Below are 16,748 nucleotides of genomic sequence, written 5' to 3' on the forward strand. Positions count from 1 at the left end.
GGCCCCCAGGCAGCGCGAGCCCCGCGCGACTGGCACCGGACGGCCCTTCCACAGCGTGAGCGCACTTCTCCCGGTCGCCACGGCCTTCAGCGCTTGCACCCGCGTGGACCCCAGGGACGGCTGGTTCGGCCCTGCACGTGAAGAGAGAGATGGTGGCTGTCCGCAAAGGCTGATCGGCAGCGTGCTGGGCCTGAGTGGGTGGGTAAGCAGGGGTGGGCAGAGGGTGTAGGTGAGGAGGAATGGGCAGGGGAAGTTATGGTGGTGCGAGGGGCAGTTAGAGGGAGGGATGAGTAGAAGGAGGGGTGGATAGGGAAGAGGTAAAAGGGGAGGGGCAGGGCGAGTAGGGGAGGGGTGAATAGAGGGTGAGAGACGGGTAGAGGGAGGAACAGGTTGAGGGGAGAGGCAGTAGAGGGGCATGTATAGGATGGGGTGGGTAGAGGCAGAGCGAGTGGAGTGAGGGGTGAGTAGAGGTTGGGTAAAGGACTGGTCAGGTAGAGGGATGGTGGGTCGAGGGTGAATAGAGGCCTAGTGCCTGAGGAGTGAGCAGGAAATGCAGAGTCCTGATGCAGGCCAAAATGGACACAGCCTGTGAATGCTGACTACATCGCCACAGGGACCAAATATGTTTCCCTCAGGTCAAGCAAAGGGTGAACTTGATCTACCTACTCCTGACCTGTAACATTATCCTCCTAAAGTTATATCCTAAAGTTTAACATTACATATGTTGAAAGAAGAGAAAACATGCAGATATTGTTGAAAATTTTCAATAAATATTTAGTTCGGCCCTCGACTTAGTCCAAGTTTTTAATTTTGGCCCTCCGTGAATTTGAGTTTGACACCCATGCACTACAGTATTTAGTTCTAGTTGATAGGTTAATTGGCAAATGTAAAATGTTCCTCAGCAGGTTGGTGCACTGAGAATCAAGATTATGGGGGGGGGGGGCGGGGCAAGTAGAAAAAATGGACTGAGGGTAATATGGGCCGGGTATGGTCAGCATACATGTGATGCCAAAGGGCCCATTTTCATGCTGTATAATTTCATGGCAATAGATGGTAGGGTAGATGAATGGAGAGTCTCAGAAGTAAATATTCATAGATCACTGAAAATATCGATCCAGGTAGATTAATGGGAAGACATAAAATGTCATAAAAGCAAGGAGACTAAAAGATGAGTCAGGACACAGCAGAAGTTCTGTGTTCAGGAAGATTATAAATACATTAGGGAAAAAACAAAGAAAATTTATGTTTGTTGATAGGTCTAAGAAATTTTAGCTAGTTCTTTGGTTGGCATAGAAAAAAAATAGGCCAAATGGCTTCGTTTCTATAACTTCTTTGATAAACATTTAAATTAAAATTTTAAAATGTGCATCTGGCAAAAGAGACTTTCTGTTGGGAGCTTGCAGTCAGAAAGTTATCTTTCTCCATTGCCTTGAAATCATTCTCAATAGATGAATGTTGTGTAAATTTACTTTTTTAATGTTGTTACATAGTGCCGGGAACATTTGAATTCATTTTTTCTGTCATGAATTTTACATTTGTTGGAAGTAAAGGAAGTAAGTGCCACTAAGAATTTCCTTTGTAGTTTTATAATAGGATATTTAAGCTGTGTCAATATCAATGAGGGGATGAGAAAGGAGTGATTATTGACTTAGTGGTGCATTACTTCTTATGAATGATGACCAAAGTATTGGCTCAGGAAACTGTGTTGACATCTGATAAAGGGACTTGGGTCACATGTTGCACGGTATCTTAGAAGATATACTCACAAGACACAGTGTGAATGAAATTGCCCTACTCAGAGCTGTACATCCCTCACTATGGCTCAGGAAGGCAAAATAGCTGTTAATGAAGAATATTGTGTTTGATGCTGGATTTCCAATGTGAAAAGTAGATAAATGATCAGTTAAAGTTCAGTACCCAGATAAGATGCAACTTCTCTAAACTATAATCAGTAATTTTGTTCGATTAGTTGGACAGAGTACATAAAGCAAAAGGTGTAAAAACATAAAAGCTGCAGATGCTGGTGTCTTGAGCAAACAAAGAATTGCTGGAGACACTTATCAGGTCAGACAGCATCCATGGGTAGGATGCAGGTCTGACGTACTGAGTGCCCCCAGCAATTCTTTTTTTGCTTGTAGCAGAAGGTGTACATGGACCCCAGCATACCTAGCAATAAGTTACTTGGGCATGGAATAAAGTGTTAATATGCCTCACTGTTCGACACATTTAAGATGACATCTGGCCCTTGCTTTGATGAGCGGCCAGTCACTTACTCTTGCAGGTCTCCTCCATGCAACAATCTACAGAAGGCAATATGATCTGCCATACTCTGCAAGCTCTCACAAAAACAACCAAGCTGCTTCTCAGCAGTCTTGAAAGCCCCTAAAGCATGCAGCCAAATTTATTACTATTGCTAAAATAGTCTAAATACTTTGAACATTTGTGGATGCTCTAATGTTCACAAACTTTAAAAAAAAATGAAAATTAAATATAAATCATACTACCATAAAAATTTTTAAATTCCAATTTTTAAAACAATTTTAATTAATTTAAACCCTTTTAACTTTAGAAAATGCAATTAAGTACATTTAAGTTAATTAATTACTCAATTTATTTTAAAAAATGCAAATTACCTAAAGCTTGCATATCTCCCATGACAAAAATCTCTCCTTTCAGATGAATGGGGTTAGTGTACTTCTGCCAGGTCTAATCTGGGAAGGTTCAGCAGATAGATTTTTCTACAACAATTGCTTTGAAAATTGCAGGAGGGTGTCATTGTATTAAAAAAAACATAGAAACATAGAAGATAGGAGCAGGAGTAGGTCATTCGACCCTTCGAGCCTGCTCCGTCATTCAACGAGATCATGGCTGATCTTAAAGTTCAGTACCCCGTCCCCGCTTTCTCTCCATAACCTTTAATACCCTTATACTGAAGAAATATATCTAATTCCCTCTTAAATATATTTAATGAACCTGCCTCTACTGCCCTCTGTGGCAATGAATTCCACAGATTCACCACCCTCTGGGTCAAGAAATTCCTCCTCATCTCGGTCCTAAATGGTTTGCCTATTATCCTCAAACCATGGCCCCGGGTTCTGGATTTTCCCATCATTGGAAACATCCCATCTGCATCCATTCTGTCCAGTCCTGCCAGAATTTTATATGTCTCTATGAGATCCCCTCTCAATCTTCTAAACTCCAGCGAGTACAATCCCAATTTGCGCAATCTTTCCTCATAAGTCATTCCTGCTATTCCAGGCACCAGCCTGGTGAATCGCCTCTGCACTCCCTCCATTGCAAGAACATCCTTCCTTAGATAAGGTGACCAAAACTGCACACAATACTCCAGGTGTGGTCTCACCAAGGCCCTGTACAGCTGCAGTAAGGTATCCTTGTTCCTATACTCAAACCCTCTTGATATGAAGGCCAACATACCATTTGCCTTTTTAACCGCCTGCTGTACCTGCATGCTCGCCTTCAGAGACTGGTGTACAAGTACCCCTAGGTCTCTCTGCACTTCCCCATCTCTTAATCTATTGCCATTCAAATAGTAATCTGCCCTCCGGTTTGTATTACCTCACATTTATCCACATTGTAGTGCATTTGCCATGTATCTGCCCAGTCCCTCAATTTATCCAAATCACACTGGAGCTTCCTGACCCCCTCTTCCATGCACACAACCCCTCCTAGTTTAGTGTCATCTGCAAATTTGGAGATATTACATCCAATCCCCTCATCCAGATCATTAATGTAAATTATGAACAGCTGGGGTCCCAGTACAGATCCCTGTGGCACCCCATTGGTCACCGCCTGCCACTCAGAAAATGAGCCATTTATCCCAACTCTCTGTCTTCTACCTGCCAGCCAGTTCTCAATCCACATCAATACTATGCCACCAATCCCATGAGCCTTGATTTTGTAAGCCAGTTGTTTATGCGGGACCTTATCGAAGGCCTTTTGGAAGTCCAGGTACACCACATCCACTGGCTCTCCCCCATCTATTTTACCTGTCACCATCTCAAAGAATTCCAATAGATTTGTCAAGCACCATTTACCTTTTGTAAATTCATGTTGACTCTGTCCGATCCCTTCTCTGCTAGTCATATGCTCCGCTATTACATCCTTAATAATGGATTCCATCATTTTGCCCACTACTGATGTAAGGCTCACCGGCCTATAATTCCCCGCTTTTTCTCTACCCCACTTTTTAAATAGTGGGGTAACATTAGCTACCCTCCAATCCATGGGTACTGATCCTGAGTCTATCGAGTTCTGGAAAATAATTCTTAAAGCATCTGCTATCTGAATGGCCACTTCCTTAAGTACCCTAGGATGTAGATTATCAGGCCCTTGGGATTTATCTGCCTTCAATCCCATCAATTTCCCCAAGACCATGTCCTTAGAGATACTGATTTCTTTCAGTTCCTCCCTTGCATTAGTCTCTATGTTTCCCAACATCCTTGGGAGGTTATTTGTATCCTCTCTTGTAAAAACAGAACTAAAGTAAGAATTTAATTGGTCTGCCATTTCCTTATTCCCCATTATATATTCCCCTGATTCCGACTGCAAAGGACCTACTCTGGATTTCACCAATCTTTTCCTCTTGACATATTTATAAAAGCTTTTGCAATCGGTTTTTATATTTGCCGCAAGCTTACTTTCGTAATTTATTTTTGCTCTCTTGATTAATCCCTTTGTCCTCCTTTGGTGCATCTTGAACTGCTCCCAGTCTTCAGTTGTGGTACTTCGTTTGGCCAATTGATATGCTCTCTCTTTGGACCTAATGCTGTCTCTAATTTCCCTTGTTATCCACGGTTGAGTCACCTTTTTTGGTTTATTTTTATGCCAAACCAGTATAAACGAATTTTGCAATTTCTCCATTAGATCTGTGAATGCTTTCCATTGTCTATCCACAGTCAACTCCCCCATAAACACCACCCAATCAATCTTACTCAACTCCCATCTCATACCATCATAATTCCCTTTATTTAAATTCAGGACCTTAGTCTCGGTTTTAATTTCATCATTCTCCATGTCGAGTGAGAATTCGATCATATTGTGATCGCTCCTACCCAAAGGGCCTCGTAGAATTACTATTCTCATTGAGTCCCCATTGCAATAAGTTTGCTTCCTACTATGTCAATCGATGTAACTGGTCTTGAATTCAATTTGCCATCACTAGCCCACCAAACAATCTTAAACTTGAGACTACCCTTGAGACTATTGCAGGGTTCAGGGAGGGAGAATTTGAATTCCTCTCTACATGTGCTGTTTAATTTAATTACAGCAACTTAAAACAGGTTTGTTTTGCTTGTAAAAATTGATCTGACAAACTCAAATATTACTGCTGCACCTTCAAAATGCACTTATAATGACAGTGCCGGAGAGATGTTCAGATATTGCAGTATTTTGCAAAGTATGATAACTTTGAAAAATTTACAATAATGGGTGGAATACCGTATTCTATTTAAAGTGTCAGCTGCTGTTCCTCAGCAATTCGTTACTCTACAAAGTATAAAAAGCAATGAGCAAAGAAATCACTGGTCAAGGGTTAATAAATACACTTTTCTCATATTTATCCTTTGTTTCCTGCTCTGGTTGTGATTTCTCAACAGCAGAGAGTCTCTTCTCACCACGTTGTAGACCATACAGTTGTCGACATGATTTTTCCAATATATTTATCGGATATTGCAAAGTAGCTTCTCATGTAGTTCATCATAAGCATCTGAATTCAGTGTTTGCTTTCCAGGAGCCACACTGGATCAAATCATTCATGAGCCTTTGAAACTGTCTATGGAATTTGTCTATCAAAAAAATTGCTCTTTAAATCAGACTGCTTGTGTAGAAGAGAAGAAGGTGACATAGGCTGCCAAAAAAATACTGTTGTATATTCATCAGTAGAGAACCAATTATTGACTCATGAAATATGCTGCTATAACGAGAGATTTGTGCCTGTATAACTGCAAATAGCATACTGCATCCTTAAGGTGTTAATCATATGCTTAATTTTTTTTAAAAATGGCTCAGCTCCACTTATGTTGTTCCAAGGGATTATGGATATATACACAAATAACAGGATGGATAAGGAATTAAAGGGTGGAAGAAATATGAAGCTAGAGGGCAAAGAAATAAACTATAATTGATTGTATTCATTGGCAAAAAGAAAAGTAATCAGCAAATGCAAGTTGATCTATCTCACTAGGCCTTAGCACACTGCTGTGTAAAATGGGGATTCCCGGAAAGTTTTCCCAGGAACTCTCCTGTGAACTGGTGGAGTGAAAACGTCGGCCTTGGAAAATTACCCAGGTAGGGCTGCAGACCTGGATAATTTTCCCAGATCAGCCTCTTTCTGTGGAGTGAAAAGCCAAATGGTCAAGCAGGAGAAGAATCGTGGTGTTAGCACTTGAGTGCTGTATTTCGTAGGCAATTAAAATAAAGAATCTGACAACAGCAGGTCATTTTGGGGCCACTTCAGGATGTTGTGACAAGCAGCTCAAATGCAAGATCAATGGCCATCCTCGTTACCCATAATCCCCAAGCATTTCCCAGAGCGATTCCAGCTGCATGAGGGATTATAGGTAATGAATTTGGCCATTGATCGTAGCTACGTCCTGAAGTGGCCCCAAGGGGGGGGGGGGGGTGGGGGGGAGTGGTGCTGGGGGTCATCTCATTGAACATTTGGACCATATCACTAAATCTGAATCTTATTCAATGCTGATTGGAAAACTGGGTAAAGAAATGCTTTAAAGACACATGTAATAGTGTGATGATGAAATAAACACCCCATATCCAGTTCACACATCAGTGAAGGTCGGTATTGAACAACGGGAGTGACATAAAGCTCCAATTCTGAGATCCTGAGAACTCTAGTTAGAGTACCCTCAGTGCATCATTGCTGGGAGCAGGACCCCCTAAATTTCCAGAGTGGGCAAATTCCAGGGAATTTGGACCACAGTGTGAAAGGCCTGGAAGGTCCTGCCTTCCCGGGAATTTCACCTGGGTCCAAGTAGGGTCACCGCTCATCAGCGGTATGAAAAGGACTATAGAATCACTTAGGTTTGTTTTGCAATACTGTCAAATTGGATTGAGAAATTCTTCTACGGGTTGTCTAATACACTAAATGATGAGTCAATCAAATTGGAAGTGTCCTCATCAGTATATTTATGCTGAGCAGCAGATGTTGATTCTGAGGATTTAAAGAGGATCAGTTTGAACCAGCTGTCTCACCAACTGTTGCCATGAGTTTGATCCTGAGGGGTGAATAAAGGGGGAGGAGGGAAAGTGAGCTGGTAGTGACCCAGAGAAGTTCAAAAGAGCAGGAAGACTATACCGCTTTATCACAATCACACAAACTCTTTAGCTGTGAATCACAATGAACTCTGTAACAACTACTAGTTAGACCAGATTAGAAAGTGAAAGGCCAAGCAGAAAATGTGTCAGTATTGGTACATCAAAAGGGAACCACATTGAATAGGTGGGTCTCAGGCATTCTTGAATATCAACGAGCCCATTTTAGGGCTATACATATGACCCACATTCTTCAAGTGCAGGGAACAATCCCACAAGATTTGGCTTCTTAGCTCAGATTTAGTCCAAAACACAATTGTGTCAAAGACCAGTTTCTACTTCAGGCTCATTGGTTTCAGAAACAAGGAATATAATTTTCTAGGGACAAAAGAAATACCCTTTTTCTCAAGACATTTAATATCAGGAGCTGGCATTGCAATATTTCTGATATGATTTTGTGGAGGTTATAATAATGTAATTTTCTTTGTTCAATACATCAACCATCTTCTAAATTTATGCAGAATACCAAATCTGGAAGAATCCCTTTGGTTCAGTGAAGATGAAAAAGTAACAGAACATCCCTATTACAACAGTATTCCAGGGAAGGTCCCTCCTCCTGGTGGGTTTATCGATGTCCGACTTCGGGAAGTTCTTCATCTAGGGGTGAATCAGATTCTGCCCGCACACCCCCTTGATGCTAACCAGGTTTGTTATTTTTTCTCTAATTGATTTTTTTATGTTTGAAATTTAATAGTGTTGCTTGTTTGGTGAAATATATCCAAAAAAATGGGATTATTCATACTTGATTTTAAGATTAAAATCAAGTCTCATTACAGTGCCATAAGTTCAAGTAAGTGCAGAGTAGCATTTAAAACCATAATTATAAAAGCAAATATGTCAGAATGGCTGAGAAAATCCATGCTCAATAACTTCATTTTCGAAGTCTCTTCCAAAGCAAACATTAATTTTCTCTGATTAAAGGGAGATTTGCTTCACCAGTGACATCATAGGTGAAGATGAAAAGGTAACAAATCATCCCAATTTTACTAAAGTGCATTGATTTAATCTGTAGTTTTTGATGACTCAGACCATGTCAACAAGGCCCAAGAGATGCCAAATATTAGAGTAGAATCAAGATTCCTACCATTACCCTGAATATGGTTCAAGGACATTTTGTTCATGTATAAATCTTTGAGCAGCTCAGTGACCAGCAAGTCAAGCTCAATGGAGACTCAAGAGAAAGCAGATGCAGGGATCTGAAGCAAAACAACTCCAAGCAGCATCAGTGGAACAAAAATAAATTTCTTTAATGTTGCTTGACGCATTGAGTCCCTTCAGCATATTGCTTTTTTTCTTTCCCCTCAGATCCCAGCATCTGCTGTCTTTTGTATCTCTGGTTTGCTAGTTCATCATGAGGTTTCTTCAAGAATTCCACCCCGCCCAACTCTCCCCATGGTGCTTGAACTGCTGAGTTCCTCTGGCAAATTGTTTTCTTTGGCATGTAAAATTTATTTCCTTGCAGCTAGTGGAGGAATGGGGTTATTCTGATCAGCCAGTATAAATTAAATGGGCCTTGTGAAGAAATTTCTTGCATTGTGTGGAATTATACAGTGAATAACAATGGATTATTCTAATGTGGGGTTAATATCTAACATCTACAGATTTATGGTTTGTCAAATGGTAATCAAAAGCAGGAACCATCTTTCTCTTCTGTGGCTAAGCAAAGTGGAATTACAAACATTCTTACTGATTTTTTTTAAATTAAGATTCCAAGCTTTAGATAGCCACCGAGATGGGAAAGAAAATGGACTCTTAAAGTAACAAAATGGAAAATTATTGGAATATTCAGCTTGAGTTTTAAATGCTTGATCAACTTTATTGAATTCATCAGTAAAGCAACATAAATTCTAGATAACAGTCATATTGTGGATATAAATTTGGATTTCCAAAATGTCGTTTGATGAGGGCTGTATCTTAGGCCCTTGAACAAATTCAGATAGCTTGGAATCAGGGAATAAATAGAATGGTTAGCAGGTTGACTATATGATGAAAAAAGGAGTGTTGAACAAGTATTGATGCTTGGTCCACAGTTCACTGTTTCACAACTCAGACTCAAAAACTGGAAATGCAATTGAGTGCTGCAATTAACGTTGTGATTAAATACTGAAAAGTAACAATAAATGCAGAAAAGCCACGTAACTGCAAAATAAATTTAATTAAATAGAAGTGTGAGAAGGTAAACTTTTGTAATTGGAAAAAGAAAGTCCCATACTTTATGGAACTAAGAGTTTACATGGGATGGAAGAACAGGGATCTGGAGCAGTGATGATAAAAGACACAAAGATAAAGACAACCCTGGTTAGTGTAAGTGAACAAAAGTTTGATTCTTATGTGAAGGGGTAGAAGAAAAACAGGGAGATAAGGTTAAATGATAGAATCTTGGGCCAAAGGACCTGTTCCTTATGTTCGAACCTTGTTTAAATCATACTCGGAATATTGATTTGCCAAAAATATGCAGAGGTACTGGGGAAAATGCAGGAAAATTTACATGGTCGATATCAAGACTGATATCAAAACTAAGATTGATTTTTTTTAAAAATTAGATATAGAATGAAAACAGGCCATTCTGGCCCATGAACCAGTGCTGCCCAAACATCCCAATTCTACCTACAATCCTTGCATGTTTTGAAGTGTGGGAGGAAACCAGAGTAGCTGGAGGAAATCCATGCAGACATGGGGAGATCAAACACACTCCTTACAGACAATGCCGGATTCAAACATGGATCGCTGGTGCTGTAACAGTATTAAATTAAGTTTATACTTAGACATACAGCTCTGTAACATGCCATTTCAGCCCATGAGCCCATGCTGCCCAATTACACCCAATTAACCAACAATGAACAGTTGGAGAAAACCGGAGCCTGCAGGGAAAACCCATGCAGACAGAGGGAAAATGTACAAACTCCTTACAAATTCCACTTACTAATAGTTGCTTCTTACAAAAGGAGTTTGGAAAATTAGAGGTCTTTAAGGATAGATGTAGGAGTTGGGATTTAACATGTAAAAACCATTGAAGGTAAGTGAATGCACACAAGATCAAATTTTATAAGCTATTAACATGTTTCAGAGTAATTGGACTACAATTGAGTGGAGTACCACTATAAAACTCTGGTTAAATTCCATGTGCAAGCATCATTCCAAATAGGGAAATGTTTGCTTTTAATCTTTCTTGCTCTATGTTATTTTACGCTTGGAACACTTAGTGTTGAACAATTTTACTTTGTTACTGTAGCCAGTGTTGACCATAGGACAAAATCAAAACTACTACCAAGGCCAGCCCCTGGATGAGGATCATGGTGAAGACTGGAGACATGCACTCACCAGATATGGTAACGAAATAGCTGGCATTGAGTTAATTTATGCATACATAACAAAAGTCAGTAAAGAGAAAGTTGTAATGCAAAACGATCCTCTCAGTTAGGAAGATTTGAGGGCATCCTTATTGATAATGTCATTAAAGCACAGAAATGACATGTCCTTACTCAGTAAATAAGCTTCGTTTCACTCAATATCATTGCATTCAGCTGTAAAATAAATCAAGGTGTCACAGTGTGACATAATCACCGCAAATTCCTTGCCTGCTATTATTTTTCCCTCTTCATCAAAGACAATTTTTTTTTTCAAAAACAGGAGATAAAACCTCATCCTTCAGCAGAGCTGGTGCACATTAGAAAAATATCAAAGCATCACAAAAGGATGTCATTCAGTCCAGTAAGAAGTATTTGCAAGAGCCATCATAAACTAACCTCGCAACCTAATTTCTCTTGCATGTTTTTTTAAATTTTACTATAATTCAGGTACTTCTTATTTTTCCTTTGAACCAACTATCTCTGTAGCAAATGATTCCATACTTAAACAGTTCCCTAAATATGAAAATTATTTCCAACAGATCTCATTTTTTCTAAAAGCAGTTTTCAATTAATCAATATCATGATGTAGAGAGTGAATATTTGTTTCCCCAATCATGTACCAAAACACTTTGTATTATTCCTTAATAAATTTGATCTCGGCCTTCACATAGAAAGAAGATGCACATTTTAAGTCTTAACTGAAGTTTTTCTTGTAATTGTCGATTTCTATCAACATATGATTAATATAAGCTTTATGTTCTTTTCATTCCTCATGTTTAAAGCAAAGCAGTTCCCCAGCAGTGGTCTAATCAATATTTCAGTCAAATTTGTTATTATTTCTGTTGTATCCTATTTAATCTCCCGAGAAACCTTGTCAAATGCCTTATTAAAATCCATTCAGACCACACTTAATGCCCTACCCTCATCAATTTCCTTTTTTACCCCCTCAAAAAACCCAATTATGCATGGAAGACATGACTATCACTTTACAAAGCTATGCTGACTATCCTGGAGTAGACTGCACTTCTCCAAATGCTCATACATCCTATCCTTAACACTCTTCTCCAATAGTTTGCACACCACTGATGTAAGACTCACCAGTCTATAATTCCCAAGATTCTCCCTATTACCTTTTTTTTCTAAAACAAGGGAACTACAGATGCCATTTTCCAATCCTCCAGCACCTCTCCTCTGGCCAAAGAGAACTCAAAGATCGTACCCACTGCCCCCGCTGTCTCTTCCCTCACTTCCCACTGCAACCTGGAGTATATTATGTCCAAAGAAAATCAAAAGCTTCCTCTTCCTTTATCTCAACATCATCCAGCTCACAAGCCTGTGCTATTCCAACCTCACCCTGATGAAGGTCCTTTTCTCATGAATATTAAGCAAAGTATTCATTTAGGACCTCCTCCGCCTCTCGGCACATTGTGCCTCCTTTATTCTTTAGCGGCTTCACCTTCATTCTCATCATCCTTCTGTTCTTCACATACACATAAACTGCCTTGCGGTTCTCCTTAATTCTTCATGACAAAGCTTTCTCATGCCCCCTTCAAGCTCCCCATATACTTCTCATGAGCCCTTCTTCTTTCCTGCTTCCTCTATCTAATGTATGCTTCCTTCTGCCTCTTGACTAGCTGCCTCACCAGTTTCATCAACCATAGTTCACTTTTCTTACCATCTTTTCCCTGTCCCAATGGGACAAACCCAGCACAAGTGGTTTTTAAACTTCCTTCACATTAGTTCTGTGCTTTCACCCTTGAACATCTGTTTCCAATTGGCCTGCCTCATCCCATTGTAATTATCCCTTCCCCAATTAAACACTTTCCCATTTCATTTTCTTTTATTCTGATCCTTCTTTGGCTTGGCTTCGCGGACGAAGATTTATGGAGGGGTATGTCCACGTCTGCTGCAGGCTTGTTGGTGACTGACAAGTCCAATGCGGGACAGGCAGGCACGTTTGCAGCGGTTGCAAGGGAAAATTGGTTGGTTGGGGTTGGGTGTTGGGTTTTTCCTCCTTTGTCTTTTGTCAGTGAGGTGGGCTCTGCGGTCTTCTTCAAAGGAGGTTGCTGCCCGCCGAACTGTGAGGCGCCAAGATGCACGGTTGGAGGCAATTTATCAGCCCACTGGCAGTGGTCAATGTGGCAGGCACCAAGAGATTTCTTTAAGCAGTCCTTGTACCTCTTCTTTGGTGCACCTCTGTCTCGGTGGCCAGTGGAGAGCTCGCCATATAACACGATCTTGGGAAGGCGATGGTCCTCCATTCAGGAGACGTGACCCACCCAGCGCAGTTGGGTCTTCAGCAGCGTGGATTCGATGCTTGCGGACTCTGCCAGCTCGAGTACTTCGACGTTGGTGATGAAGTCACTCGAATGAATGTTGAGGATGGAGCGGAGACAGCGCTGATGGAAGCGTTCTAGGAGCCGTAGGTGATCCATAGCAATGCTAAAGCTTAGGCAATTGTGGTCGCTCTCATCAAAATGCTCCCCTACCTGATCAGGCTCATTATACAGAATTAGATCCAGTATGGTCTCTCATCTCGTTGGCTGGTCCACGTTGTATCAGGAATCCCTTATTTAACACACAGCCCCATCTATTCCTCTTGCAGTCAGAAAGTGCCAGTCAATATTAGGGAAGTTGAACTTTCCTATAACAACAACCCTGTATTTCCTGCACCATTCCAAAATCTGTGTGCTTATCTTTTCTTCAGTGTCCTGAGGGCTATTTGGGGGCCTATAGACTATTCCCAGCACTGTGGTTGCTCACTTCCTATTTCTGACTTCCACTCACATCATCTCCCTAGACACTCCCTCTGCAGAGTCCTCCCTTTCTATAGCCGTGATAGTATCCATGGCCATAAAAATGATCCCCCCCACCTTACCTCTCATTCTATTCCTTTAAAATGCCTAAACTTTGGTACCTGCATCAGCCAATCCTGCCCTTCCTCCAGCCAAGTCTCTCATGACCACAACATAGTACATGGAGTCCCCAACATGACCATATTGGGACCAAAAGATTGGTTGTAACTCGGGTGGCCGTAAGACAGGGATTGAGGACCTCGGGCTGCCAACAGGGAATGCAGACCACCGAATAATACAAAATATATACCTGTACAGTAGTTTTGACAAAGAATTTTTTAAATTTGGTCGTATGTACAGGTGGACTTAATTTGTGTAGGTCAGAAGTCGAGGATTACCTGTAGTTCCACGTACTGATTCATGATGTCAGTTCATCCCATTTATTCCTAATACTACTTGTGTTGAAATAGGCACATTTCAAACCCTCTAACTGACTACATTTACGTTTCATCCCCTCCTGTCCTTCCTCACAAACTCAGAACACATAGCATCATGCTTTTGACCTTCTGCCTTATTCTCTACACTCACATTCAGCTTCCCACCCCTCTGCCAAACTAGTTTAAACTCTCCCTAATGCCTCTACCAAACTTGCCCACCAGGATATTGGTCCCCCTCCAGTTCAGGTGCAGCCTATTCTGTTTGTACAGGTCAGACCTTCCCATGTGCTAGAAACCCTTGCCCTTTATTTTGTTGGTTTGCTAGTGCTGTTGGAGTAGCTGAGGTTAGTAATTGCAATGTAGTTTGTAGATGGTACACTTTGTAGCCACACTGCACAAGGCGAAGGGAATGAATGTTACTGTGTATGGAATGGCAATCATGTGGATTGCTTTTTACTCAACGGTCATACTGATTATATAATGTACATAAGCACTGAAATTCTTTCTTGCTACAGCTGAACAAGTACTTAATAAAAATATTACAATAGGATACATTAAATTAAGTTAAAAAGAGATAATACATATCAACGATAAATAATAAATATTTACAGTTACTACAGTGCAAAATAAATAGTGCCATTAGTCATTTTTATGGTGTCAGAGTAGTCCATAATTAGTGTAACAAGGGGAAGTTCAAGAACCTGATGGATGTTGGAAAGAAAATATTCTTGAACCTTGATTTGCAGGTGATCAGGCTTCTGTAGCTTCTACCCAAATGCAGCAATGAGAAGAGGTTGCGACCAGGGTTGTGGGGATAATTTATGATGTTGGCTGCCTCTCATAGATGTCTTCCATGGCTGGGAGGTGAGGGCCTGTGATGCACCAAGCTATGTTTGCTACAATTTGCACTCTGCTGCATTTTTGGGCACTCAAATTACCAAACAAGACTGTGATGTAGCCCGTCAGTTCCACAGTGGACCTGTAGAGTTTTGATAGCACATTCCACAATATGCCAAATCTCATCAGACTTCTGAGAAAGTAGCAACTCTGTGAAAAGCAATTCTTCAACTTAGACTTAAATATATGCAACCCATTTCCCCCCCACCGCCCCCCAAAAATCCTGAGGCTCTAGTATTGGTTACTGATGGAAACAAATTTTCTGCCCCTAGCAATTCCATTCATAATTTTATGTTTCTAAAAGATCCCCTCAAATTCTTCTAAATTCCAACCAGTATAGTCCCAGATTACTCAACCTGTCTTCACAGACTAGTCCCCTCAACCCCAGAATCAACCTGGTGATTCCCCCCTCTACATCCTTTCTAAAATAAGGAAAGTAGAACTACATGCAGCATTCCAGGTACAGTCTCACTACTACCTTTACACTTGCAGCTGGACCTCGCTGCTCTGAATTCAATCCCTCTAGCGATGAAGGCCAATATTCTATTTGCCTTCTTGATGACCTGCAAACCAAACTTTCGTGATCCATGCACAAACAATCCTAAGTCTTTCTGCGCAACAACATGCTGAAATATTTCATTATTTAAATAATAATCTGATCTACTATCTTTTTCTTCCAAAATGGATGATCCTGCATTTGTCAACATTGCGCCCATTGTAAATGTTCTTCATCCTTTGTCCTCTGCCTCACCGCAATGCAACTTTCATCTATTTTATGACCATGAAGATGGCCATTCTTTCGCAGTGGTTTTCAAACTGCCCCCCTAAACTCACATTCTACCTTAAGTATTCCCTATGCCATAATTGTTCTGTGATTAGTAAGGGATTGCTTAAGGTGGTATATGAATGGAAAGAAAAAGGTTTGAAAACCACTGTTTTAATCATACCTAATTGACTCGTTATGTCCATGGTTTCATAACTCCAAAGGAAATGGCCCAATGACAATTTTTCTCAAGCAAAATATTTCAATAACAATTGGGTCTAGAGCTGTGGTTCTCAACGCTTTTTTTTTAACCACTCACATACCACCTTAAGTAATCCTTTACTAATCACAGAGCACTAATGGCATAGGAATTGCTTAAGGTGGAATATGATTTTAGGGGGAACGTTTGAAAACCACTGCTCTATAGTGACATCATGCACAAGTTAGAGGATAACATAGAGAAGGGATCTGTGTCTGGTGAGTCACCCATCAGAGGATGCATTGCATAGGGTTTGACACAATTCAAACACGTGTCACTTCTCAGGGTGATAGGGTCCCACATGGTTCTGCTAGTGAGAACTCAGATAAAGACCTCAGAGGACAAAGTTGCAGAAAAATTCTGATTGATTCATACATCAAAGTATATTGGCAGATTTGCCAGAAACTTTGTGGGCAATGTCAATGAATGTAGAGAAGTCTAGCAGCCACCAGGAAATGAGTTTTCCACAGAGGTTAGGTCTAATATTTTCAGAAAAGAAGATGTGGTCACCCTGTACAACACACTTGAGGAAGGAGCCATAATAGGCTATAAGAAAACTATTCCCTCCACTGGAACGCAAACAGCAGCCAACCAAACCTGAGGGCTGCAGTGGAAACTCAGACCACTGGCACCAGGTCTTCAGGTCTCCATACTTGAAAGGATCATTGGGTCTCACCTCAGTCCAGGTATTTGATCTCCACAAATATTATTGAAGCATCGCTCCAGGGAAATGGTGTTGGTTCTGAGGGACATATACCTTCTCTCCTCTCTGAAGATGATATTTGTGTTACTTTCATTCCACCAGTGTTCTTGCTATTGTTTGTAAGTCAGGTATCCTGGAATATTACCACCCATATTGAAATACAAGGAACATAGAACAGTACCACACAGAAACAGACT

General features: G+C 40.7%; 1 protein-coding gene across 1 annotated transcript in view; it reads left to right on the forward strand.

The window, feature by feature from the left end:
• shc3 (SHC (Src homology 2 domain containing) transforming protein 3) overlaps window positions 1–16,748 on the forward strand; it is a 170,300-nt gene that overhangs the window by 121,030 nt on the left and 32,522 nt on the right. The window contains exons 8-9 of the mRNA XM_069928732.1: window positions 7,809–7,992; window positions 10,580–10,676. Of these exons, the coding sequence (XP_069784833.1) occupies window positions 7,809–7,992; window positions 10,580–10,676 (281 nt within the window). The remainder of the gene's footprint in view (window positions 1–7,808; window positions 7,993–10,579; window positions 10,677–16,748) is intronic.

The sequence above is a fragment of the Narcine bancroftii genome, chromosome 1, assembly GCF_036971445.1.
Source record: "Narcine bancroftii isolate sNarBan1 chromosome 1, sNarBan1.hap1, whole genome shotgun sequence".
NCBI classification, from domain to species: domain Eukaryota; kingdom Metazoa; phylum Chordata; class Chondrichthyes; order Torpediniformes; family Narcinidae; genus Narcine; species Narcine bancroftii.